The sequence below is a fragment of the Halictus rubicundus genome, chromosome 13 (assembly GCF_050948215.1).
Source record: "Halictus rubicundus isolate RS-2024b chromosome 13, iyHalRubi1_principal, whole genome shotgun sequence".
Taxonomy (NCBI): domain Eukaryota; kingdom Metazoa; phylum Arthropoda; class Insecta; order Hymenoptera; family Halictidae; genus Halictus; species Halictus rubicundus.
The window spans coordinates 14,381,914-14,409,483 of record NC_135161.1 but is presented as its reverse complement, the minus strand read 5'-3'; the positions used below and the strand labels follow the sequence as shown (position 1 = coordinate 14,409,483).

Here is a 27,570-nt window from a genome sequence, read left to right as displayed (position 1 = left end):
TCTCTCTCTCTCTCTCTCTTTCTCTCGGGGAACAGTTTTTGTTTCCGATCGTGACGAACTTGCCGCTGCCAGCCTCCTCACTCACCCTCCACCGTTTCCCGACCTGCTCTGCTTTTATGACCGCTGTATGCTCCAGATGCGTTGAAGCTCTCCTTCTTTCTGATTAAGTTTGCGCAAGAGACACGTGCTAATGAGCCGGCAGTAGAGACAGAAGCCCATGCCCAGAGACGCCCAAAGCCCTGCATACACACTGCCGTCTACGAGACACCGGACACTTGCTCATTTCAGTGCGAACAGAGGTTCTTTTTTCGGTGCGATTTCGTCGTTGTGTTTGGCGAAACTTCACCATTGGAGACCACACGTTTTGGACTTTTTTTATAGAATCCCGTAGCTTTTGACGAGAAAATGCCAAAAATCCGAGTTTCAACGTTAGGAATTCTCTGGTTCAAAATTTATGCGTCTGTAAAGTTGGCCGGTTTCAAGCGTTCTTGACAGGTAAGGACGCCGCCATATTGGTATGCGAGACGGATTGGTATTGGTGTGTGTCTGAAGTCACAATTGCTGTCCATCCCGTTCCGATTACTTGTAACACAGGAGTGGAGTGGACAGCTATTATGACATCGATGTACAATTTATTGTTGCGGATTTAACAATAACGCCGCTGAGCACTGAAACTGACAACCATGTGTAGTTGCGCTTTGAATAAAAAGTATGTCACCGACGTTAGAATAACCTGGGGTAGTTGCATGGTTGGCTTACTGTGTATGCGTTTATGAGTAGGTAGTATCGCCAGAAAGTAGATTTCGCCAGAAATCCAATTATGCAAAGTTGGATGTATTGCCCAGTGTACAAATCTTATCGCACAACCTCTTCGTGAAGTACCTCGGGTTATTCCAACGTTAGCTACACACTTTTCATTCAAAGCGATTCAAACTGTAAGAGAAAAGTGGTACATGAAGTTGTAGGTCGTTTGATCTTCAAATTTGTAGTGATTTTAGTGGGGAAATGCAAAGTGTCTGGTGACTCGTGGACATAAGTGTACCTACGAAGCTAGGAAACGAGACCAGTATGAATCGAAGCAACTAGATAGCGTTGTTAAATATTTCTTTGTCGTATCTAATGTGTCGTCTTCCTCTCGAAAAGGATCAAATAATTTTCGATCGGCTTCGATTCATGCGACCATAAGAAGCTCCTTTTCAGCGACCAGCCCGCGAGACAATCTCCGTTACCCTCTCGTTTCAGATGGTACAAGTTCATCGAAGGCTCAACTCGTCGTCAACCGGTCCAACTGAATGAACGCGTTCGTCAAGTCAGCGGAACACTGATCATTCGTGAGGCCCGCGTCGAGGATTCCGGCAAGTACCTGTGCATCGTGAACAACTCCGTTGGTGGTGAAAGCGTGGAAACTGTTTTGACGGTGACTGCCCCGTTGGCCGCGGAAATCGAGCCCAACACCCAGACCATCGACTTCGGCAGACCGGCTACCTTCACCTGCAACGTTCGCGGAAACCCCATCAAGACGATCTCGTGGCTGAAGGATGGCAAACCCCTTGGCTTGGAAGACCACGTGCTCAGGATCGAAAGCGTCAAGAAGGAGGACAAGGGAATGTACCAGTGCTTCGTTAGGAATGACCAGGAAAGCGCCCAGGCAACTGCTGAACTGAAACTTGGTGGAAGATGTGAGTAGATGTCCAAAATGTAGATATAGATATAGATATAGATACCCAATTATAAATTGCCCAATTGCTACCATTGTTCCCGATCCTACGGGCCATGGCTCCGGAAGATGACGCTAATCCAGAGCAACTCTTTTCACATCCGCAGTCGAACCCCCGCAGATCCGTCACGCCTTCCGCGAAGAGACCCTCCAGCCCGGACCCAGCATGTTCTTGAAGTGTGTGGCCAGCGGAAACCCAACACCTGAAATCACCTGGGAACTTGACGGCAAACGGTTGTCCAACACAGAGAGACTTCAAGTCGGACAGTACGTAACAGTAAACGGCGACGTGGTTTCCCATTTGAACATCTCCAGCATTCACACCAACGACGGAGGACTCTACAAGTGTATCGCTGCGTCGAAGGTGACCGTGATACCTTTTCATCTTTCTTCTTTTCGTGGTCGCATTCCTCTTGTCGGTCGAAAAAAGGTAACAACGGTCCCGTGTGTCCGGTGATTACAGGTTGGATCCGCGGAACACTCGGCCCGATTGAACGTCTACGGTCTTCCCTTCATTCGCCACATGGACAAAAAGGCTATCGTCGCCGGTGAGACTCTTCGCGTGACCTGCCCCGTCGCCGGATATCCGATCGAAAGCATCGTATGGGAACGGGACACGAGAGTTCTGCCGATCAACAGGAAACAGAAGGTCTTCCCCAATGGCACGCTGATCATCGAGAACGTCGAGAGAATGAGCGATCAGGCTACCTACACGTGTGTCGCACGCAACGCCCAAGGTTACAGCGCAAGAGGAACGCTCGAAGTACAAGTTATGGGTAAGTTCGATGCTTCTTTTCCTCGTTCTCTCTCTCGATGTTGATCGCGCGGAATCGTTGATCGTAAATCGCGCGTGTAAAAATTTTCTTGCCCCCTGTTTTCTGACAAATTTTTCGGTCAACGATCAGTCTACGTCCGATTGATCACTTTTCCATGTAGATGCCAGGAAGATCATTCAAACTGAGATGTAGCGTGACTTGAAATTAGACGTGTTTAAATGACGCTAGTTTTGAACTTGTTTACGGAAGACGGACCTTTTTCTGTATAGTATTTTATAATGAATTATTTTCGTCGAATTAAATAGATTCATTTTAGAAGAAAAGTATTCACGTAGGTTCCGGTTTTATAACTTTTCACGGTTCCCTTTTTAAAGAGAGTAACATAGGCCAGTAGTGGTTGATGAAACTCTTTCGTGGGCGAGGATGAGACTCGGCGAGATGAGCACGAAACCTGTCGATATTGTTTTTAGGCCACATTGAAGGTAATATGAAGTATGAGAGGGCCGCAATACACGAGTGCTGCGGCTGCTCGCTTACCTGAAATGGGGCACACCGGATCTTTAGCAGTTCATTATGGCGCATTTTAAAGACTCCACCGTCGGATAACGCTTACGGTTATGAAACTTCACCTGCCAGATTCTTTTAACCTATTTACTGTATTAATCCTTCGCCTTAATTTTGAGCAATATTTCTTGGAAATTATATTGAGAAGGTCCGTATTTCATACACAAATTTGAAACCAGCAAAGTCATGACTTAAACTCCCCTAATTTCGTCTGCGCCACATTATACTTCATTTTGAACTAAATCTGTCGCATCGACAGCAAAGACCGATCAATTCGACGTGGCAGTACCCGATAAATATTTTTTTAAATTCGTATTAATTGTACTACGCGATTAGATATCGATCGAACGTGTTTTCGATTGGCAAAAGCGAATTACAAGCCACCCTGACCAGATGTGTAATTGGAACGAACGCGTGTATCGTCAACGGGATCCTGCGTAAATTGTTCTTTACAGGTACTCGGCCGTTAGATCTGCCGAATGTTTCACGATATATGTCGCATTCAACGTTCTATTGCAGCTGTAACGATTCTTCCAGCGAGTCCTGGCCCATTTCGACCGTGTCGATCGGGCCAGTCACGTCACGTCCTGTCGAATATCACGGTCGAACCGAGAGCCGCGTGAAAATCGTGTACGACGAACGAACCGCGCGTGAATTCGCGAGCCGAGAATCCGCGAATGCAAATACGGACACGGACACGGACGCGGACACGCACACGGACGACCACCCCGTTGCAGATTTTACGAACACTAGCTCACGTGGCGCGAGAGCGTCTCGGAAAGAGGCTCGAGAGCGCTTTCGTTGGAATGTTGGAAGTTGGTATGGCGGTGGCCGACGATCGACCGTAAGAAATCTGGTGCATTCTTGTCAGAATTGTTCTCTCTTCGCGCGTCCACCATTCGTAGTAACCGTTGCTCCACAGAGTTACCGCGTCTTTGTATATAATACATATCGTCTGCCAATGAGTCGGCTGCGTGACTTCCAAGTTTTACCCTCTTTTAACGTCCTTCCTCGCGAATGCAGTTTTTCCCCCATACTGGCGCGTTTCGGTGAGCCACAGTATTATCTAACTGTCGCGAAGTCTCTACCTAGTTTTGAATTTTGTATTCCGCGCAAATAATTATATTAATAATTTGGCCACCAAAAACGAATTTCCATCCCTCCGTACTCTAGCTCAACGCTGTCCCCTTTACCAGATCGGCATTGAGTCGCCAGCCAATAAAAAGTCTCGAGTGTCTCCGTAGCTGCGCGACTTTACGGTGGAAAGCAGGATTTTTTCCTAAAAAAGAAAATGAAAACCGCCGATCGTCGTGCACGCAGTGATCGAATCCGAAATTGGTCGGCCGGTGTAATCCGGTGATAAACGCAGCCGACTCATCGACGTCTACTCGAGATCACGCGACGTTACGACACGAACACACGCTCACGAACATATCAACATGTACGCTCGCGACCTATCATCATACGTCCATACATCGATCCTCCACCCTCAGTGCCGCCCACGATACAGCAGTTCTCGTTCACGAAGCTACCCATGAACGCCGGGGAGTTCGAAAACCTGCAGTGTATCGTACCGACCGGTGACCTGCCTTTGAACATACGCTGGAGCTATCCCGGAGAAGAGATGGGCGGTTCCTCCGGCGTACTTGCGAAGAAGGTCGCGGATCGCGTTAGCATGCTCATGATTTCCGTCATCACCGCGAGACACGCGGGGGAGTACGTTTGCACCGCTGAAAACGCGGCTGGAACGGCGTCTCACTCGACCACGCTCACCGTCAATGGTTCGGGCCAATGATCCGTTCCTAGAGAATAATACAATTTCTCGTTTCTTTTAACTCTTTCATTTGAGATTTTTCATTTGACTATCGTTTTCTTTCGTTTCGTTACTGCACAAATCCCGGCAAAGCGCACCGTAGCGAACCTCATAACATACCGCCACACACACACACACGCACACATACACAAACTCTCTCCTGGCCCGAGACGTCCCGCAAATCGAGAAACCCTGAATCGATTCCGTCACACGTCCATCCAGTGTCGCCAGACCAGGAGAATCGAGGGGAATACTACAATTACCCCCTCTCTCTTTCTGTCATTACCGGATTAGTCACGTGACGTTGCGACACGTGCACGACAGAGACGAAACGCGTCACGTGACCGGGCCATGCAGGAAGCGTGGGGACCAGTGTCGCCAGACCGGGGAAATTGAGGGGAGTACGTTGCTGAATAGGGGAATGGCGTCGGAGGAGGGGCAAGGTAGAGTGGGAGAGAAGTTTTAATCTGGCGAGGCTGGTCCACCGTCGCACACAACCCGCAAAACCGACCCGGACCGAAACGTTCACTCGATCGATCTAGATCTCTGTCGCGACAAATTTCCCGTGATGCGTGTTGTTGTACAGTCGGGCCGCAGCTCCTGCCGATCGCATTCAATGCCGAGGTCGCCAACTCGGGAGACTCCGTATCCGTGTCGTGCTCGATCTTGAAGGGTGACATGCCCATGGGCATAGAGTGGGCGTTCAACGGCGTGCCGATCGACAAGTCGAAAGACAGTAGCATCACGATGACCAGAATAAGCAAACACCTGAGCACCCTTAGCATCGACGGGGTCTCGGCAAGACACGCCGGAGAGTACGCCTGCTCCGCATCGAATCTTGCCGGTTCCGTCAGTCGGTCAGCAACCTTAACGGTGAACGGTACGACTTTCCCCACCATCGGATGCCTGTTATATTAGTCCTTCTTCGCTCGTGCTAGCTTTTAATATCACCGATCGTCCCTAACACGTTCCACCGTCGATATCATCGTTTCAACAGCTCCGTATCCTTCCCCCCTCCATAAGGTTCCCAAAGGTGTTTCTTCTCTTTGCTTCGTGTTAGACATATCTTCGCCGCCATACCAACCTCGTCGTTCTCCACTCGCGGAAGTATGTACTGTGCAGGTGGCCACGCAGTTGGGGTTTTCCCTCGTAAACGGTAAATAATGGTCAGCTCGTTTCTAACGCGAATTTAATTTCATATCTTTCGAGGTGAAATACGAACATATCATCGCAACCCTTGGTGTTTTTTTAGATCGTTTCCCTCATTATTTACAAACTATAATAATTTGTAGAACACCAGTGGTTGTGACTGTGTTTCAGTATTTCACCTTCTAACAATTCCTAGGTCTTTTTTGACCCCCACAAAAATATTACAAACATGTACCATTTACAAGGAAAACTCTGGTTAGTAACTGCGTGCTCACCCTGTAGAATTGTACAGGATGCCCCATGCTGTCTGGACGAACTGTATTTTTAGAACAGTTATAGATAGAAAAAGTAAAATTAAGCTGAGTCGCTTAAGATGGAGCATCTTTCGAAAATAAGTTGATGCATTAGTATGCGTATTGATTCACTGGAAAAATATACTTGTGTACGTTTGTTTTATATAACGTAGCATTATGTAAGACTGCAATTCCTGATACAAAGTTGTCAAAGGAGCTCTACCTTAAACTACCCAACTTTTTCTTATAACACTGGTCAACATAAATTTTATCACGAAAAACATTTTAAAAAACTCTCACGCATTTTTTGGAAATACAATTTTATAGAAAAAGTCAAACTTCCAATTCTAAGAATTCTTTTCGTTTTAACCGTAATAGCTGCACAAATGATTTTTCGTATGACTCTGTCAACTCTCCCAAATTGAACAATGTATATTTTGCAATATTATAAACAGTCGGACATGTTTAAACAATATTTCAAGAGTGTTAGACGCCTTTAATGCGCCAATTTTCTCGAACAAGGGTCTCAGCGAAAATCCAATCTGTATCCACGCGATAAAGCGCACCTTCTTCCTGCGGAAACTGTCAATAAACACTACAACACACATTTCATTTTCGATTGATCGAATAAAATATTTCCGCAAGAGACAATTAGGGTATCAACGGTGCCTTGACGCAGTGAGCCTCAACGCCGACAATCTTTCTCAGACTCGTCGTTGTACTATATTGAAATATTCACTGTCAGAATATATCAACATTGCTTAAAAACACGTTCAAATTTCGATAATGTTATAAAACAAGTACACTTTTGGAATAACGAATTATTCCTGCAGCTTTTACAGTTGAAACAGAACAATTCTTACGGTTGAAAATTTGACTTTTCTCAAAATTGAATTTCTCAAACAGTGGAGATGACGAGGAACAACAGTTTTGTAGGTTCATAACCACCACATCTAGTGGCTCTAAAAAGGCAAAGCAAAAGTTTAATATTTGTCCATCTTTAACCGCTGCAAAGATATAGTATACAGGGTGTGTTCGCGGTAAATTGTACCCTGTTCCATTTGTTGAGATATTTACCGTTTACGAGAAGAGCTCTGGTCGAATTTACAGCGAATACCCAGTGTATCGTCAGACGCGTGGGACATCCGTGAAAAATCGGTATCTCGAAAGGTCGTGCGTGAATCGACACTCGCTCCCTCCTCCGTTTCGACTCTTCTAGTCGTTGGTTCCAGTCGCCCCGCAAATACTACCCTTCACGTTCGGCGACGAGCCGGCCAGCTGGGGCGAGCTGGTCTCCGTGACTTGCTCCGTGGCGAAGGGCGATCAGCCTCTCGAGATATCGTGGGCTTTTAACGGGACTCCGATCGACAGCCACCATGGATCCGACGTTGTCGTCGCGAGCACGAACAAGAAAAACAGCGTTCTGACTATCGAGTCGGTCGCGGCTAGACACGCCGGCGACTATACGTGCTCCGCGTCGAATCGTGCCGGCGCCACATCGCACTCGGCTCAGCTGACCGTGAACGGTACACATGCGTAGATCATTCTGTCTCCTTGACTGTCACTCTCGTTACTTCCTTGTATGACAGAGCTCTTTCTCACTCTCGCTCTCACTCTCTCTCTCTCTTACTCTCTCTTTCTCACACGCATACCATCCCCTTTACAACACATCCCAACGATCGTCACCTCCTTCCTCAGTCGGTTCTCGATCTCCCGTCGACTTTTCCACAGAGAGGATCGAGACTATCTCGTACGATCGACGCTCGGATCTGTGAGTTCGCGGCTGCGATCCTGAGGGTCTCGTCAACGCTGTAACGACCGCTATCCAATCACCAGCGACATCTGCCAATTCCATTCGTTGTAACACCGTGCCACAATTAACCCTTGGACGGCGGGGACTGGTCGACAGTGCGTGACCAGTGTCGCCAGATCAGGGGAATTGAGGGGAATACGGTTACCCCCTCTCTGCCAGTATCGCGAATTGCGCGCGCGCGCATCACGTCACGTGACCGGTCCGTCGGGAAACGGGGGAATAACGTCGTAGAAGGGGAAGGGCAGAGTGGGAGAAAAATTGTGATCTGGCGACACTGTGCGTAACGGTCCTTGATCCTCTGATGTTGGACTCGCGAGAGTCTTATTGCGAGATTTTCCAAGTTTTTGATCGATGTCGCGAGCATCGAGGGTCGTTATAGCGTAAAGCTCGCGGTCGCATCTTCCTTCGGGTTAGCACGACAGTTTCTCATCGTTTGGTCCATGCTGGCGTGCCGGTGACGCAGTCGCGCCACAGATCCTCCAGTTCTCTTTCGGCGACGATCCCCTGAACTCCGGCGAGATGCTGTCGGTCTCTTGCACGATCGTCAAGGGCGACTTCCCGGTGAACTTGACATGGACGTTCGACGACACCCCGATAGACTCGAGCAGGCCGGACGTAAATATCGTAACTAATAAGAGGGTCAGCTTCTTGAGCATCGACAGTGTGGCGGCGAGGCACGCCGGAAGATACAAGTGCACCGCGTCGAATGCCGCTGGATCTGACAGTCACATCGCCGTGCTCTCGGTCAACGGTACACCGAAAATCCCCTCTCGCACACCAGTTGATTGTCTTTGCGGTTGTGACAGGCCATTAAAAAACGCGTCGACGATCGGAGAAAGAGAAAGAGACGCCGGGATAACACCGGTCGGAGGAACGTGGGAAGAGGGCTTTCGGCGAATGAGGGATAAGTCGTCCGCGGAGCGTGTACAGGGTGTCCCAAGAATATTGTACCTCGTTGAGAGGAGTCCCGAGGTCGTTCGAAGTAATTTTTTCGTTTGCGGCTTTTTTGAGAAGTTTTTAAGAAAGTCGCGGAGAACATTTTCGCAAAGGGAAAAGCTACTTCGAATCACCGCAGGAATCACCCCTTTCAAGGAAGTGACAACGTTCTTGTGTCACCCTGTAGAAGTGCAGTAACGATTCACGGACCAGCATTTCCTGAAGCGGGTTGTTTCACACGCCTCGCTAAATATTCGCTCACCCCCTACCCCCTATCCCCCGTGGAACCGAAGTGGATCGATCGGCGCGTTTTTCAATCGCTTTCTCTACTCTCAGTATATTCCCTTCTCGTAAACTTCTTGTTTTCCGCAGTAACATTCATAGTGTATAATCTCTGTATGGAAAGGCTACTGCCGTCGTCGTGCCGATGATCGAACACGCTTAAACGTATGTCGATCCTCGTGTACTACCGTGCGGGAAGGTAAGATTATCGTCAGAGACGACGGCAGGTAAGGGACACGGTCCATCCCGCGGATGCAGCGAGACGATGGTCCATGTTTTCTTTTCATTCACGTTATTTCGTATCGCTTTTTCTTTCTACTAATCTTTCTGTTTGTACATCCTATCGTATCCCAACATCCCCGTGTTACTCTTCGATCTTCTATCCACGGTCAGGCTCGAGACCCCACCCCTTCCACCCCCGTTATCCGACAGCTCCAGCGCGTCGTTCGTGGTTCGTGGTTCGCCGTGCGCTGCATAGTGGTGCGAAATGCCGTTTCAGCGCTCAAAAACCGATTTTTTCAATAATCCTTCACGGGGAAAAATTTGATTCGTCTTGGGAATAATTTTAAGCATTCCAGTAACCCTTTGACTACGGCGCTCTTCAACTCAAGACCCGAACTTAGTCAGTTTTAGTGCCCCGTGGATCTGGGTGTTGAGAACAAGAAAGCATCCGAACGTTCCCGACATTTAACACCGAACCTACCGTCAAAGGTGCTTCATAAAAATGAGACGATTTAATTTGTTTAGACCTTGTGCGATTTTTATTGTAATGCATGCTCGGGTAAAGAAGCATGTACGATCGTTTCGAGTGCAAGCATGTTTATAATTTCAATGTTTCCAAAGTGGAAAATTCGAGATCAGTCGTTTGACCGGCGGTGGTAGGTTTAGTGAAAGACTCGGGCATTTCGGCTGAACGAAATTGAGAAACAGGCTCCACGAAAACGAAAATAAACCGTTCGTTGAGCGCTGAAACGGTACGTTGTCCCGGTGAGCGCCGTTGACGTACAATGGCGGCGCCGCGTCCCTCTCTGGAAGCTCCGGCTCGCGATTCAAAGGACTTTTGAAAATTCCAGTCGGCCCGCAATTGGCGCCATTCTCGTTCGGCGAAGAGGCGGCGAACGCCGGAGAAATGGCTACCGTTCAGTGCGCCGTGATCAAGGGCGATCTGCCGTTGAAGATCGTCTGGTCGCTGAACGGTCGGCCTATCGAGGCCGGACGCGCGTCCGGCGACCACGGTTACAACAGTCCGGATATCGTGGTGAGCAGAGGTAGCAAACGGATCAGCACCCTGACGATAGACTCGGTAGCGGCAAGACACGCGGGCGAGTATAAGTGCACCGCGACCAACGCAGCCGGATCCACCTGGCACGCCTCGGTTCTCTCAGTGAACGGTACGGTTTGATTAGTCCTGAAACGGATTCGGTGAGCCGAGATTGGATGGTTGGTGGCGATCGGCTGGCTATGAAACAGTATTCTCCTTATCGCTTGTCGAGTTCTCCTCCAACAACCGCTTTCTTTTTTTCAAGAATGTCCGAAACGACGAGACTCATGGTGCCTGCCGGTGATTTGAACGCCCGTCACCGGAGGTTGGTCGGCCGCGCGCCGTTTGCCGGGGGTATGCGACGCGATATATAGGGGGTTGCGCGCTATTATGGGGGTAACGAGCGCGCCGCAGAGGGTGGAGGTAACGTAGAACGACATTCTTCGATCGTCCGGTTCGATCTCTTGGATCCACCTCCCACCGTGAAACGTTATTTTAAGTCTGTCACGATGTCGGACATCCCTGTCTGACTTTACGTACTGTTACGTCCCTGGACGTTGATTCAACCCGGATACCAGCTTGTCGGACGAAGGGCAGGCCGATCGCTGTGATTTTTCTCGCAAGATCTCGTTTCTAGGTCTCCTCCTCGTAGAAATATAGGTCTCGGAGTTCAACCGTGTATGTTTGAAAAAGTAGTCCAGGTAGGAGACTCTCCCGGGGATCAATATTTAGGGTATGTTGGGAAACGTAGGTTGCAGTGCAGATGCAGGCAGATGTCATGGCCAGCCTCCACTTGTTCGTGAAAACTGGAACAGCCAAATACTTGCTAGTTTGCTTAAACGGGCCAAATTCTCATTTTTTAATTACTGAACGCTAAATAAAAGACACAAAATACGACAATTTTAGAAGCCAGTTCAAATACTTAGCTATTTATATTAGGCCCGTCAAGAGGAAGTATCTCCCAAGAAAATAAGCACAAGTAAAACTTCTCGTTCAATTTTTTGTTCCTCCTATCCCAAGCGTCTAAGGCACGATCAGGTTGTATTATCGCCTTCTTCTCCCTTCTTTCCCTTCACCTAAAAAATTGGACGTAACCCCAACATTCAGGATTAAATTAGAATTCCAGACGTAACAGTACATTATTTCCATTGAACGTTGTATCGGCGCACGTAGACGACAGTTGGCATTATCCATAGCGTTGTTGTGACGTCGACAGTACCGCCGCGCATAGCCCCGTTCGAAATGGCCGACGAGGCTGTGAACTGGGGCGATTCCGTCTCGGCAGTCTGCACCATAGTCAGCGGGGATTCCCCTCTCGAGATCAGCTGGGCGTTGAACGAAAACCCCATCGACCAGAGTCATCGGATATCCGTGACTACCACCAAAAGGAACAGCCTGCTGTCGATTGACTCTGCGAGTCCGAATCACGCGGGCACGTATACTTGCGTTGCTTCGAACGCAGCCGGCGCAACCAGCTATTCGGCGGAGTTGACAGTGAACGGTACCTAGAGTAGATCCTTCGAGTGTTAACAGATACCACAATTCTGTGTCCCGTATTTTTATTCCTCTCAACTACAATCCCATTCTCTCTCTCTCTCTCTCTCGTTCCACGAAAGGTGTCGGACAAACTCGTCGGGCTTTTTTTTATCTTATCTCGCGATCGATCTTCGCAGTCGCGCCGCAGATAGCTCCGTTCGAGATCGCCGAGGAGCCGGCGAACTGGGGCGACTCGATTTCCGTGGTCTGCGCCATTCTCAAGGGCGATCTGCCGATCGAGATCTCGTGGGCGTTGAACGGAGAGCCGATCGAGCGCAAGCGCTGGGACATTAACATCCTGGCGACCACGCGAAAGAACAGCATCCTCAGCATCGAGTCGGTTGCCGCGAGACACGCGGGGGAGTACACGTGCTCGGCGTCCAACAAGGCTGGAGCGACCAGTCATTCGGCCACTCTGGTCGTCAACGGTATTTCTCTCTCTCTCTCTCTCTCTCTCTCTCTCTCTCTCTCTCTCTCTTGATAGAGACGTCCTCTAATTTCCCTGTTCGCACACATCCCTTGTCTATCGTCACAGTCTCTCCCATAGCGTCGGCGGTTGAAGCTTGGAGTAGTAGGGTTCTTCTAGCTCTCGTGGTTCTCGGCTCAGCCGTAGCCTTGCTTCGGTGGTCGTGGTGTGTTCCGTGGTCGGGCACTGGTCCCAAGGACTAGTCGATAACGCAAGGATTGTTTGTTCGTTGCCTAGTTGCCCCGGAGATAGCTCCGTTCGTGATCAGCGAGAAACCAGCGAACTGGGGGGACACGGTCACCGCAACCTGCACCATGTTGAAGGGCGACTCTCCGATTCAGATCGAATGGGCCCTGAACGGGAAACCGATCACCCACGATTATCCCGGTATATCGATCGTGACTAGCAGGCGTGTCAGCCTGCTGACTATCGACGCGGTGACAGCGAGTCACGCCGGCGAGTACACCTGTATGGCGAGCAACGCGGCCGGTGGAACGAGTTTCGCAGCGACGTTGGCCGTGAATGGTACTAGAACACGCGTTCCCTTGCCCGAGCGGATTGCTTTGTGCTCTCGATGCATGCGCGACACTCGTCCGGACAGCTTTCCATCACATCCCGTTCTTCGTCATCCTCCCTGACCCCTCCGTTTTTCATCGAGGAGCAAACGGGACGATCGATCCGAATCGATCAGGTCGGTCTTTTCTTCCTGGAAAAGGTATTCTTCCTTCCTAGGTGTGTTTCCTCGATCATAGTATTTCGATGGTGAACGTGTTTTCGCTCTGTTCTACTTGATCCCTAGTTGCACCGGAGATCTCGCCGTTCGTGATCGGAGAGGGGCCAGCGAATTGGGGGGACACCGTGACGGCGACGTGCACGGTATTGAAAGGTGACTATCCGATCCAAATCGAATGGGCCCTGAACGGCGAACCGATTTCTCGCGATCAGTACGACATATCGATCGTAAAGACCAGCAAGCGCGTCAGCGTGCTGACGATCGACGCCGTGACGGCGACGCACGCGGGGGAGTACACGTGCTCCGTGAGCAACGCAGCCGGTGGGACCAGTTATTCCGCATCTCTCGCCGTCAACGGTACAGACACCTTCCCTCTCCCCTTAGTCTCGATCCCCCCTTTAGAGCCTTCGATGGTTTCTTTCTCTGTCATGCATGCTACGCAACATCTTGCCACTTCTTCCCCCGTCGCCCATCCTCTACGACATCGAACATCCTCCGAGGACAATCGAACAGGACGTACGACGCGTGTTCGCGACACCCGGGACATCGTCGGTCTATTTTCGGGGTGAACCAACGGCTGAGAATAGTTGATCGACGACAGTCGCCGCGTCGGTTCGTTAAAGTTGAATGCACCGATTAATCAAGCGAACGGGTGCGGCTGTCCCGCAGTTCTAAAATGGCAGTTTCGATTGTCGTTGTAGTTGCGCCGCATATAGGACCGTTCGCGATCAGCGACGGACCGGCTAACTCGGGCGACATGGTCTCGGCGACCTGTTCCATTATGAAAGGCGACTTTCCGGTAGAGATCGTTTGGAAGTTTAACGATAGAACGATAGGCTTCAACGATCCGGACGTGACGATCACGAGAATCAATAAGCATATGAGCGCACTGAGCATCGAGTCCGTGGCAGCGAGACACGCGGGCGAGTATACGTGCGTCGCGACGAACCGAGCTGGAAACGTCAGCCACTCGACCACTCTGGCCGTCAACGGTACCTAACCTATCTCAAGAAGCACGCTTGCACGTCAAACGAGTTCTGCACAAGCATCGCCTTCAAACCGTCAAAATTATTACATATCCCCTGGCCTTTGCCGTTCCTCGCGTCGCTCTCGACGACGCTGCGCCTTTTTGCTTCATTCTGAATCCTCTCCTCGATACACCTCCCTCGAACGATGTCGAAACCCGCTCTCTCTCTCTCTCTCTCTCTCTCTCTCTCCTCGATTATGCTCGCGGCTCGTGGCAACCTTGTTACTTCGGCGGAGCGCGCGCGTTTTCACCGACATGCGACATCACTCGACTGTGTAACACGTCGATTTTGAAAGACTCGTGAGACTGTTTTTAGAAATGATAACTGACACGTATTTTTATTCGCAACCGGGGAGTGAAAACAGCTTTCTCAAGTGGGGATGAAAAGTACCGAAGCTCTTCTTCTTCTTTTATTAAAAAGTTGCTCGGTGGTCTCGTTGGTAATGCGAATTTCTTTTCCGTTATTCATGGTTCAACTGGATATGTGAAAAAATAAGTCAGAGATGCAGAGAATATTTTGGGAATATTTTGTGTGTTTCAAAAAAGTACATACGCTTTGAGGTTTCTTACAGTTTTGTTGCAATTGTCCGTGTATTTTTTATTAAATGGGTGACATTGACAAAGAGCGGTTTGCGGAATACCTCCCGCAGGTAAAAATGAAACCATTGAGACGCGATACCTGTCGATATTATTGTCCAACCACATTGGCGGTACGTGTTCCTTCTATGGGGCACAACAAGTGGTACGACAGTTGACCGTAATAATGGAGTTCGCTTACCTGAATTGGGACGCACCGGACATTTATGCTCATTATGTCATTAATTTTAACGTCTCCATCCTACGTTGTAATATGGGCGGAGTGTCGGAGAATATGCTCGTTCTATTTTATTTTTAGACTGTTAATCTCCAAATTAAGAATTCATTTACGACTTTCATTGTTACAAAACTAATTTTAGAAAAATCATAAAAATACATGGCCATATTTTGTACAGAAATTCGAAACCAGTGGTACGACTGCATAACCTGCCGATTTCAAAATCCATTGCAGCCACATCGACGGCAACAGGTCCAAAAATTTCAAACACATATATTTCAATTTGTCTGTAATTAATCGGATTTTATGCATTTATGGAAAAATGGGTACACGCAATTCGAAACAGCCGAGAGATTGAAACAATCTAATTGCGACGATTTTCATTCCCCATACAGTTGGTTGCAGTTGGAAAAAATACGTGTAAACTAGTCAGAGATTTATGGCTTCCACGGCGTGGCATCATGCATTTTCCACTGTTAAGGCTTTCGCGAGCCGTGTCATTTCGGAATTATTTGCCCAACGTTCCGCAAACATTGCAGCCAGCTTCGTTAAGGGTCAGAGGACACGGTAATATTAGTGTGCGTCATGCGGTGCTCCGCCAACATATTAAACCGCACGACAGACACCGGTACCAATGTCTTTAAACCCCTAATAAGCTGCAAAGCTCGCGAGAACGCGGGGCAAACAAATCCGAAAGGCTCACCGGTAGAGACGTGCGATCTGTTTCTCTAAAACCGATCTCATACGTGTATCAGAGATAGTTGAAAAAATCGATATCTTACACCGGAGTGATGGCTCTTGTCAGTTGCACCGCAGATCTTCCCGTTCTCGTTCGGCGACGAGCCAGTGAACTCGGGCGAAGCGATCTCGGCTACCTGCTCGATCCTGAAGGGAGACTTCCCGATGGACATTTCGTGGGCGTTCAACAGCGTGCCGATCGATTCCGAGAGCACCGATCAGTACACGATCACGAAAAGCAAACGGCTGAGCGTGTTGGCGATCGATGCCGTGGCCGCCAGACACGCGGGAGAGTACACTTGCACCGTGTCGAACAAAGCTGGAGCCTCGAGCCACACGGCGGCGTTAGCCGTCAACGGTAATAACGTACGCATGTGTGTAGACAGAGGGCTGTTGAGTTTCCGTGTAGCCATCGGGAAAGCTGGGAAAACCCTCCTCTCTATCATCCCTTCTCTCTCTCTCTCTCTCTCTCTCTCTCTCTCTCTCTCTCTCTCTCTTGCATCATCCATCTCTGTCTGTCTTCGCATTAAACATTCATTCCTGTCCCGGTTTCCGTTGTTTCGACACACGGGGGACGCGCGCGCGCGCGTGTCTATATATGTGCGCGTAAAAAGACTCCGACACCGAGAGGACTTGGACAGGATCTCGGTCGACTCCCTGGATTGTTCGCCGCGAATTCCTGTGGTCGCTGAACTAGGTCGACGAGAATGGTTGTGGATCGTAGATTGGTCGCGAGAGCTGATCGATTTTCCGTAACACACGTTTTCAGTCGCGCCGCAGATCGCGCCGTTCTCGATCGGCGACGAGCCTGCGAATTGGGGAGAAGCGGTCTCGGCGGTCTGCACGGTCGTTAAGGGCGACCTGCCCATCGAAGTGGCCTGGGCTCTGAACGGGGAGCCCATCACCCTCAAGAATCACGGCGATATCTCGATTTCGAGCACCGGGAAACGAGTCAGTCTAATGACCATCGAGGCGGTCAGCGCGAGGCACGCCGGGGAATACACGTGCACAGCCTCGAACGCAGCTGGGGCGACCAGCTATTCGGCCACCTTGGCCGTCAACGGTACAGAAATGCACGAATCCGCGAGCTGTGCCATGCGATACACACGAATCTAGATTAACACCATGCCCGCCGGTCACTCGAGACTCCTCCACTCCCCCCGTGGATCAACACGCGAGCTACCAGCGATTTTAGTACATCGATTTCGAATCGTTAACCCGGTCCCTTAGATCTTTGAATTCGATAGAACAAAACAAGGGCCGCCGGTAGCAAACGTGTTGGACCCGAAACCGCCTCTTCTCCTTGTACCTAACCAGTTTCCCGTTTCCTCGTTTCCGTTCTCACCCTCAATTGTTCACACGACTGACGTACAAAAAAAAAAAAAAAAGACAGATCACCGTGAATCCGGGGATGATTGAACAACTCTCGGACATTGTTTCCAGTCGCTCCGCAGATCGCGCCGTTCTCAATCAGCGAGGAACCGGCGAATTGGGGCGAACAGATCTCCGCAATGTGTAGCATCTTGAAAGGCGACTCGCCCATCGAGATACGATGGAGTTTTAACGGGGAACCGATCACCCGCGACACGCACCCGGACATAACGATCACGAAAACCGGGAAAAAGAACTCGGTACTGATCATCGACTCGGTGACCGCGCGCCACGCCGGCGAGTACACGTGCGTCGCGAGCAACTTGGTCGGATCTGTCAGCCGTTCCGCGGAGTTGTCGGTGAACGGTACTGCCCAAGCTAAAGTACACCATTTAGCCATATCGCACGACACCTCCCCAATTCTCCCATGATCGATCCCTCGACACTCCACGAATCGTCACGAGACAGAGACAACGCCGGCTCCCCCATCCTTGATTCTTAATCCCGTACGTCGTCGTCGTCGAGAGTGGAAACTCTCCGGACCGCACCGTGTAGCGTCCGAAACGTCTTCCAATGAAAAGAATCTCTCTATCTGGTTATTCGTCTGATAGTCTCTCCGCAGATAGCGCCCATTTCCTTTGGCGACGAGCCTGTGAACGCTGGAGACTTGGTCTCGGTACAGTGCGTCGTCACCAAAGGCGACTCCCCTCTGGAGATCACCTGGACCTTCGATGGCCAGCCTATAAGACCCGATCGAATGGACGTGATCGTATCGAACTCCGGGAAACGCGTCAAGCAACTGACCATTGAGTCCGTAGCTGCGAGACACGCCGGGGAGTACACCTGCGTTGCGTCGAACGCGGCTGGATCGACCTCGCACTCGGCCAAATTGGACGTCAACGGTACACCGCTTCTCGAAGACACATGGATCGATCACTTATACGTTTAGACAACACCCCCTTGCTCCATCCTTCCCGACATCTACGACCTGCATCGAACCCCCCACTCTAGTAGCTTCCCTCCTGCATCGAATCCTCGACGTTTTTCTTTCGTTCGTCTCAAGCAATTGGTTTTTCCTTTTAGTCTCGGTTTACGTTTGTTTCTTCTTTGTTTCGCTGTCCGTCGCGAACGTTTACCCGCGTCCGACCAATTTCGGAAATTAGAAGGGCTTCGGATGGTTCATAGACGTCTGGAAATCTTGTAATCTCGTTTTGGAGAGACGACAAATTCGGCGAAGAGGTGAAAATAATAATTGCCCTTGAAATCCTCGAAATTCGTCGGATGCGCGTAGACTTCCGCGATCGGCGGCGCATTTCCTTGAGTTTCGTCGCGTTGCAGTTGAAAGTGGCGGCCGGACCGTGGCGCGGGAATTCGAACGAGAAGAGCGGAGCTTTAGTTCGTTTCAGTTCCCTCTGTTTTCTCTTTTCAGTAATTCCGAAATTATTGCCGTTTGCGTTCGGCGATAAACCGCTTAACTCCGGTCAGGTAGTAACGGTACCGTGCGCAGTGGTCGAGGGCGATCAACCCTTGAAGCTCCGCTGGACCTTAAACGGTTATCCGATTTCGCCCCACTCTGGAATCTCGATCGTGGATCTCGGCGGACGGGGCGCCATACTCAGCATAGGATCCGTCCGGGCGACGCACGCTGGAACGTACACGTGTATCGCGGAAAACCTTGCCGGAAGGCACGAGCTCTCGGCCGATCTGATTGTCAACGGTGCTTAATGATAAACAATGCTCGAAACAAACAAACAAACAAAAAAAAAAAGTCTCGAACGTCACAATATTGTCTTGTCCTTTTTACAAGTTTCTCCCGATTCTCCCGTAGCATCCTCTGCTTGAGTAACGTGTTCTCTCGACCCTTTTGCCTCCTTGTTTCGATGATTTCCAAATTACGGGATCGGATCGCGAGTTCCTTTTTGATTTCGAGCGTCTGATCCACCGGCCCCCCGCCCACCCCACCCCCAGAAACCACACACGAGCCACATGATCGCGAAATTTGAAACGTTCCGCTGGCTGATTCGAGAAGACGAAGGATCCCCAGCGCCAATTCGCCCTGAAAAAAAAAAACAAACAAACGTGTCTGTTCCCCCCACGGTTAAACGAAACGTCTATTTTGCATAGCTGCTCCTCCGTGTATACATATCTCTGTGTGTGCCTGCCAGTGACTCTGAGCCTCTCTGTCTCTATCTCTCGGCAGTCACTCCGCATCTGCAGCCGTTCTCGTTCGACGAGGCCAACTCCGGCGATCTGATAATCGTCCATTGCGCGGTCGTAAAGGGGGACACGCCGATTTCGCTCAAGTGGTTGTTCGAGGGACGCCATTTAGAAGTAGGCGACGGAGTGGGTATCACCGCGTTGGGGGATAGAGTGTCCGCGCTGACGATACCCGCCGTCAGGGGAGAACACGCCGGAGAGTATGCTTGCGTCGCCGATAATCCAGCCGGTCGTGCTAGGCACAGCGCCCATCTCAAAGTGAACGGTACAGAAACGTGATTATAAGTCATGCGCATCGCACTCTGGTAAACACGAAACGAGTGAGCCGAGGACCAGGCGAACGTGTTAATGAAAAAAAAAAAACAAAAAACAAAAGAACACAGAAGAACAAACAAAACCGGCATGTGATGATGTACAAAATATAAACAAGGCGTGTACGCGTAGCTCGAAGCCAGACTGAAGCGGTTGTGTATATGCGTGTTACGTTACGTTGAGATCGGCCAAATGATGATGTTGTCTCTCTCTATATATATATATATTTGAATCGGTCTTGTTGCGGTTCGTAGTTCGAGTAGTAGTCGTATAATAATTGAAAGTACGAACGACGTCTCCACTTGTCTGCTATTGATTGTTGTAATAGCGTATACATATCTATATAAATATGTTTGGAAGAGTCTGCATCCGCTCGACTGTCCATCTTTCTTTCTTACATACATAATTATCCCCCCGCATCAATCAGTTTGTTTCGAAGCATCATCGTTTAGGTAGGTCGCTCGGCCGAGTGTAGCTTTTGGACCACAGTCCCGTCTCTATCGTTTTCCTTCGGCTACCATGATCAAAGGTAATTTGTCCGTAGTCCGGGACGAGCTCGACTTCCCACAATCTGAACCCGCCCCAAACCGATTTCTCTCTCTTCTCTCTCTCTCTCTCTCTCTCTCTCTCTCTCTCTCTCTTTCTTATTCCACACATAAAAGACACGAAAAACACTCTGGTACACCTCTGTCTCTCTCTTTCTCTCTATCTCTGCATCTTTCTTTCTCTGTTTCTCTCTCTATCTCTCTCTCTCTCTCTTCTCGAACCCTTTCTCGGTGCATCGAGTCTCGTTAGCGAACCAAGAGCAATCTATAGCGCCTCGATACGTATCGCGACGGCAACAGGGAACGCGTTCAAGTAGGTTTTTCGGATCGGATCGTGGAGCAGAGATCACCGCCCCAAAGAGAGAGAGAGAGAGAGAGAGAGATCGGTCGAAAGACGAGAGCCGTGAGAGTCTCTCGCTGCTGCTCCGAGGGGAGCAACGAACCTCGATGAGAATATCGACGATGCAGACGGGCCACAACCGGAGAGAGACTGTCCAGTCTACCATGAAGAAGGGATATATCGGATGTATCGGAAACCGGGATGTATCGCGGATCTAGCTCAGAGCCCTATCATTCCAGTCCTGCCGCGGATCAGTCCGTTCGATTTCGGGGATCAACCGATCTATGCGGGGCAGGCCGCCCAATTGGCGTGCATGGTGCTGCTCGGCGACACTCCCATCAATATTACGTGGACCCACGAGGACCTGCCTCTCTCGCAATACAAGGGGTACAGCATCGGGAAACTCGGCCCTCGGACCAGCCTCATGCTGATCGAGACGGTAACGCCGGAGCACGCTGGACGATACACTTGTATCGCGAGTAACCCGTCGGGGAAGGCGGTGCACGAGGCGATCTTACGAGTTCACGGTTAGGGCCAGACTAATGGGAGCATTAGAATGATATATATATATATATACATATGATAAATGATTTGAACGATGATTGACTAAACTCGGAATGAACAAGAAAAAAATAAATAAAGCGCAACCGCCGCGAAACCCCGGGGCCCGTCAGAGTATTTTGATTGCAGGCTTTTGAGTTGATGCATCTTCGTCGTTGCCGAAGCTGTCGTGTTACCTTGCGGATAAGCTTTCTGGATTTCAGTTCTCAGCGGAAGAGTTTCACGTACACAGTGCGTTGCTTTCGTCGCCGGGGACGACTCTCTTGCGCGCCGTTCCTTATATCTCTCTTTCTCTCTCTCTCTCTCTCTCTCTCTCTCTCTCTTTCTCTTTCTCTCTTTCTCTTTCTGTACTTTCGTTCTCTGTATATATTTCTTTCTTTCGTGTCTTTCTATAAACCCTTGTCTGGTTCCGCCTATGTTTATCAGCCGAATGGCAAACGCAAAAGTCTCACGCCCAGTGTCCTACGTGTCCCCCCGAACCCCCGACCCCCCGTACCCCCGAAGTAAGTTGGTTGAGCTTGAACCGCATCGTATAGTTTTGTGGCTCTGACAATAAGTAGTACCTCGCCTCGTTTGATTGCCCTAGTCTCTCGTTGTCATGCTCATCGTCGCCAATGTCTTCGACGAACACTTGTTTCTTGTTGGCTTCCGACCATCGTTTAGCCGCGGCAAAACAGTGTAGATCCAGGTACCCCGGGTAGGCTACACAACCACATGATTCTTTGTTCGTAAGCGACTCGCTTCGCGTCGCAATACTCGCACACAGACACACACGCAGACACACACTCTCTCTCTCTCTCTTTCTCTTTCTCTCTTTCTGTCTCTCTCTATCTATCTGTCTCTTCTATCGATCACTATACTCTTCACCGTGCGAACAGTCGTTGGATCGTCGCGATCACTCGGCGAGACTCTGTAGGTCCTACGAATCGAGCTGTGTCTTTTCGTCAGATTACATTCGAGTGTCGATTTCTAGTACCTCACCGTACCCCCGTCGCGCTACAACGTGTCCTTGATCCAAGATGACCGACCGACCATCCAATCACCCTCTGAGAATCACCCTTTCGACCTGCCCTCTCATCACCGTTTGAATAATCACCTGTTTCACCATGAACACCTAGACCTCCGAACCACCCCCCCCACACCCTCAGCCCACGCCTCTCACCACACGTCTCGCCTCGTTCATTTTGTGTACATGCATTCGTAGCGGTAGTCGATATTATTCCAACACGCATGTCTCTCTAACTATCTCACTCTGTCTCTGTCTCTCTCACTCTCTCTCACTCTCTCTCTTCTTCTCTATTTCTCTAGATCCTGTCAGACTAAACCGTAGATCACTTTTCAAGCGGTACAGCATGATGGACCGTGCTCGAGTATCGTGGTAGCGTCTCTAATCGCATGGCCGGACGCGAGCTCCTTCAGAGCCGCGACCGCAGTCTCTATGATCTGCCTGACGACCTTCTTTCTTTCTGTTCGTGCAGTAGTCACCCGCATAATCATCTCGAATTCCCGCATGACGAATTAATCGCAGTGTTTTTGTCGCAGTTGCGGGGGAGAGTCGCGTTTCGCTCAGCATGCCGCGAAACCGAATTGTCGTGGGCTCCAGTCTCGTGTCGTTGTCGCGACAGGCTCGATTGTCTCCTGTTGAAAATGATTTTACGATCCGCCATAACGCCGTCTCAGAGACTGGAGACCACCGATGCGACTCGCTCCCGGGTTAACTGCCGATTGGTGGATGCGCCTGGAGGGCACTTCGAATAACCCGCTCGTTCTGTAACAGTACCACCACGCTGGATCCTGGAACCCACCGATAAGGCATTCGCTCAAGGCTCTGACGCGCGCGTTGAATGCAAAGCCGACGGTTTCCCTAAGCCTCAAGTCACCTGGAAGAGAGCTGCTGGTAAGTATTTCTCAAGTAGGGGCAAATTAAATAGACACCCCTTAAAAACTTGTAGCTTTCTTAAAATTGTACCAAACGACTTGAGTTCGTTTTGAGTCTACTAGCGTAACAAAATTTCGTTTTACAATACCGTGTCACTTGTTGAGACTGTTATACATTTGCGAGCTCCTAAAGAGGCATCTAAATCTAAATCGCTGCGGTTGATGCCCATCATACTCATTCCATTTACGATTCTCTTACAACGGATGGCCTAATGGCAGACGACAAACGTCTTCCTCGGCTCTCTAGGAGTGCTTGCCATTTTACAATAACAAATTACCTCATAAGGCACCCCTTCAACAAGTGCCATCGTATTAAGACGAAAGATACAGGTACACAGTTTCATTTTGCGAGTACTTTGAAGTTTCCTCCGTCACTCGACTTGCAGAAAGATTACTTGCACCATGTACAATCTTCGTAACAACAATATGTTTTCAATATGTAATTTTTCTTATCGCAGGGGATACACCGGGCGACTACACAGACCTGAAATTGAGCAACCCTGACATTAGCGTGGAAGATGGAACCCTCTCTATCAACAACATCCAGAAGACAAACGAAGGCTACTATCTCTGCGAAGCTGTTAATGGAATTGGCTCAGGACTCTCGGCTGTCATTCTCATCTCCGTTCAAGGTAAGTTGATGCCAAGTCTTCTTATGCCAACTGTATTTCGATGCCAAATCTCAGTTTTTACCATTGACGCTTTATCCGAAATGAAATACAGTGTAGAATGCACAAAGTTAGAAGAAGATTGAGTCATCGTTTCGTTAATTTTTGCTTAGTTTCGTAAAAACGTGAAACAGCCAAACTTTGATCCTGACTTCCGCCCAGAAACGATATCATTAACAACAACAATACTGTTTGCAGCACCACCCCACTTCGAGATCAAACTGAAGAACCAGACTGCACGACGAGGAGAACCAGCTGTACTGCAATGCGAGGCACAAGGCGAGAAACCGATTGGCATTTTGTGGAACATGAACAACAAGAGACTGGACCCGAAGAGCGATTCCCGTTACACCATCCGAGAGGAGATTCTGGCTAATGGAGTACTGTCCGACCTGAGCATCAAGAGAACCGAGAGGAGCGACTCTGCACTGTTCACCTGCGTTGCCACCAATGCCTTTGGAAGCGATGACACCAGCATCAACATGATCGTTCAAGGTACACCTTCGAAAAAGTTCAAATAGGAAACTTGAACACGGAAAAAAACGTTCGCTGTAAAAGCAAAAGAATTCGTAAGAGTTTCGAAAAAGTATTAATTAACTAAACATCGTTGCAGAGGTTCCCGAAGTACCGTACGGCCTGAAAGTATTGGACAAATCCGGACGTTCCGTTCAATTATCCTGGGCAGCACCCTACGACGGAAACAGCCCCATCACCCGCTACGTCATCGAATACAAGATCAGCAAAGGCTCCTGGGAAACTGACATCGACAGAGTACTGGTACCCGGATCTCAACAGAACGTCGCTGGAGTATTCAATCTGAGACCTGCCACTACCTATCACCTGAGAATCGTTGCCGAGAATGAAATTGGTGCCTCTCGCCCCTCTGACACCGTTACCATTATCACTGCCGAAGAAGTACCGTCCGGACCACCAACCAATGTTCGAGTTGACGCTGTTGACCAGCACACGTTGAAGGTAACGCAGCCAAATTCGGATCAGAAGGCCAAAACGATTAATACGTCCTTTAGACTTTTCTTGCTACGTTTATTCTCTGTAATAAATTGATAATTTGGAACAGGTAACATGGAAACCACCCTCCCGCGAGGACTGGAACGGCGAGATTCTTGGATACTACGTTGGCTACAAACTCACCTCCTCCGACAAGCTCTACACCTACGAAACTGTGGACTTCTCCATGGAAGACGGCAAGGAACATCATTTGCAGATCACGAACCTGAAAACCTACACACAATACAGCGTCGTCGTCCAGGCTTTCAACAAGGTTGGCTCAGGAGCTATGAGCGATGTGACAAGACAACATACTGCCCAAGGAATGCCCGACGAACCCCCGCACGATACCACTTGCACGACCCTCACATCTCAGACCATCAGAGTTTCATGGATATCGCCACCTCTGAGCGCTGCTAACGGTGTAATCACTGGCTACAAAGTTAGTAAACGTTGGTAGAATCGATCGAAGGTCCCAACAGAGTCTACAGTTGTTCTTTGCAGGTTATTTATGGACCATCCGACACCTGGTACGACGAAAATACCAAGGACACCAAGATCAGTTCATCGACCGAAACAATTTTGCACGGATTGAAGAAATACACTAACTATAGCATGCAAGTTTTGGCGTTCACTTCTGGCGGTGACGGTGTAAAATCTGCCCCCATCCATTGTCAAACGGAACAAGACGGTATACGACGATTTTCATGAGTTTTCACTGTATAGGCTGGCCCAAAAATCATCATGCCATTTTAAAATGGAATAATCGTTTTATTTTTCAGCCCCGGAAGCTCCAACCGCGATCAAAGCCCTGGTAATGTCTCCCGAGTCGATCCTTGTTTCATGGCGCCCACCTAGCCAGCCAAACGGAGTGATCGCCCAGTACACAGTTTACACAAAAGCCGACAACGCCGACGAACCCACCAGCCAGAAAGTTCCACCCAATCAATTGACTCACGAGGCTACTAAATTGGACAAACAACGGAGATACGACTTCTGGGTAACCGCGAGCACCAACATTGGCGAGGGACAGGCATCTAAAATTGTTTCGTTAGCGGCCAGTGTTCGAGGTACCGTTCCAGTCTTATTTACCAGGGGTCGAAAGAGTTCTGAAACTTTTGAACAAGTTCTACTTAAGATGACTTCGATCCCTGTCATCTACATTTGCCGTGTTCTCCACTGATAGGTGATCTTAAATTTTAGTACCAGCAAAGGTGGCATCGTTCGACGACAAATTCACTGCAACTTACAAAGAAGATGTTAAACTGCCTTGCCTTGCCGTTGGAGTACCTGCCCCCGAAGTGATCTGGAAAGTACGAGGCGTGGTCCTGCAATCGAGCGACAGACTGCGACAGTTGCCGGAAGGATCGCTGTTCATTAAGGAAGTGGACCGCACCGATGCAGGAGAATATTCGTGTTACGTCGAAAACTCATATGGCCATGACACCGTCACTCATCAGCTAGTCGTCCATGGTGAGATGCGCGACGCCTACACATTTCGACCCTAGGCCGGAGTACATTAAGCCTACTTTTTCAGAAAATGACAAAGTTTTCATTCTTTCATAACATATATTTTCTCAATGCATTTTAGAAATGCACGGTACATACGACAGTGATACAGTACATTGGAGGTGTCAAGTGATTAACATTTCTTGATGTTCTACAGCTCCACCTCACTCGCCGCAAGTCACCCTCACTGCTACAACCACTAACTCGCTGACAATGAAACTCCGACCTCACCCGACCGACAACGCTCCGATCCACGGATACACGATTCATTACAAACCTGAATTTGGCGACTGGGACACCGTACAGATCAGCTCCACGGATCAAATCTACACATTGGAAAACTTGTGGTGTGGCTCGAGATACCAGATCTATGTCACGGCTTACAACGGGTACTTGTCTAGCATCTTTACTTCTAGGAACCCTCGAAGAGCGAAATTTCATAGAAAATAAACATTTTTATAGAATTGGCACCGGCGATCCCTCCGACATGCTCAACATCCGCACCAAAGGCTCGAAACCGATTATTCCCGAAGCGGCACGATTCATCGAAGTATCCACGAACAGTATCACCCTTCACCTGAACGCCTGGTCCGACGGTGGCTGCCCCATGCTCTATTTCGTCGTTGAACACAAGAAGAAGTAAGAAAAGATCGCGTTGAAAAGTGATATCCTGTATCGAATAGATTTACTCCATTGAACAACTAACGATTCAGGCACCAACAAGAATGGAATCAAGTCTCGAACAACGTGAAACCCGGCGGCAACAACTTCGTCGTTCTGGACCTGGACCCTGCTAGCTGGTATCACCTGAGAGTCACTGCACACAATAACGCTGGTTTCACCGTGGCTGAGTATGAATTCGCAACACTGACCGTAACCGGAGGTAAGTATGGGAAGAACATCGAAAGAAAGGGCAACGGCACTCGTAGGCCGGTGCTAATGGTGGCTGGATTGAATGGTCGCCGTGTTTTTTGTTCCAGGCACCATTGCACCGGCTCGCGAGCTACCTGACGTGAACGGTGGTGGCAACGAAGAAGATCCGATGAAAATTTTCAAAGCAAACATATATCTGGTAATACCGGTGGTAACCGCTATTGTCGTGATAATCGTTGCCGTCATCGTGATCTGTGTTCTGAGAGGAAAGGGCCATGGTAGCGATAAAGGTAACTCAGAGATTTGTTTC

The 27,570-nt window shown here is 49.4% G+C and overlaps 1 protein-coding gene across 21 annotated transcripts in view; it reads left to right on the top strand.

Moving 5' to 3' along the window:
* Dscam1 (Down syndrome cell adhesion molecule 1) overlaps nt 1–27,570 on the top strand; it is an 81,218-nt gene that overhangs the window by 48,461 nt on the left and 5,187 nt on the right. For 13 of the 21 annotated variants that reach the window (XM_076799401.1, XM_076799400.1, XM_076799408.1 and 10 more), the window contains 15 exons: nt 1,243–1,679; nt 1,825–2,081; nt 2,181–2,493; nt 10,417–10,734; nt 23,042–23,161; nt 23,661–23,834; nt 24,069–24,365; nt 24,484–24,845; nt 24,949–25,320; nt 25,383–25,569; nt 25,661–25,948; nt 26,082–26,351; nt 26,545–26,776; nt 26,850–27,026; nt 27,101–27,270. In XM_076799401.1, the coding sequence (XP_076655516.1) occupies nt 1,243–1,679; nt 1,825–2,081; nt 2,181–2,493; nt 10,417–10,734; nt 23,042–23,161; nt 23,661–23,834; nt 24,069–24,365; nt 24,484–24,845; nt 24,949–25,320; nt 25,383–25,569; nt 25,661–25,948; nt 26,082–26,351; nt 26,545–26,776; nt 26,850–27,026; nt 27,101–27,270 (3,974 nt within the window). Of the gene's footprint in view, nt 1–1,242; nt 1,680–1,824; nt 2,082–2,180; nt 2,494–5,456; nt 5,751–7,544; nt 7,839–10,416; nt 10,735–14,040; nt 14,332–15,985; nt 16,277–23,041; nt 23,162–23,660; nt 23,835–24,068; nt 24,366–24,483; nt 24,846–24,948; nt 25,321–25,382; nt 25,570–25,660; nt 25,949–26,081; nt 26,352–26,544; nt 26,777–26,849; nt 27,027–27,100; nt 27,271–27,367; nt 27,551–27,570 lie in introns of all 21 variants that reach the window. The other 8 variants (XM_076799402.1, XM_076799404.1, XM_076799399.1 and 5 more) reach the window with 6 other exon arrangements.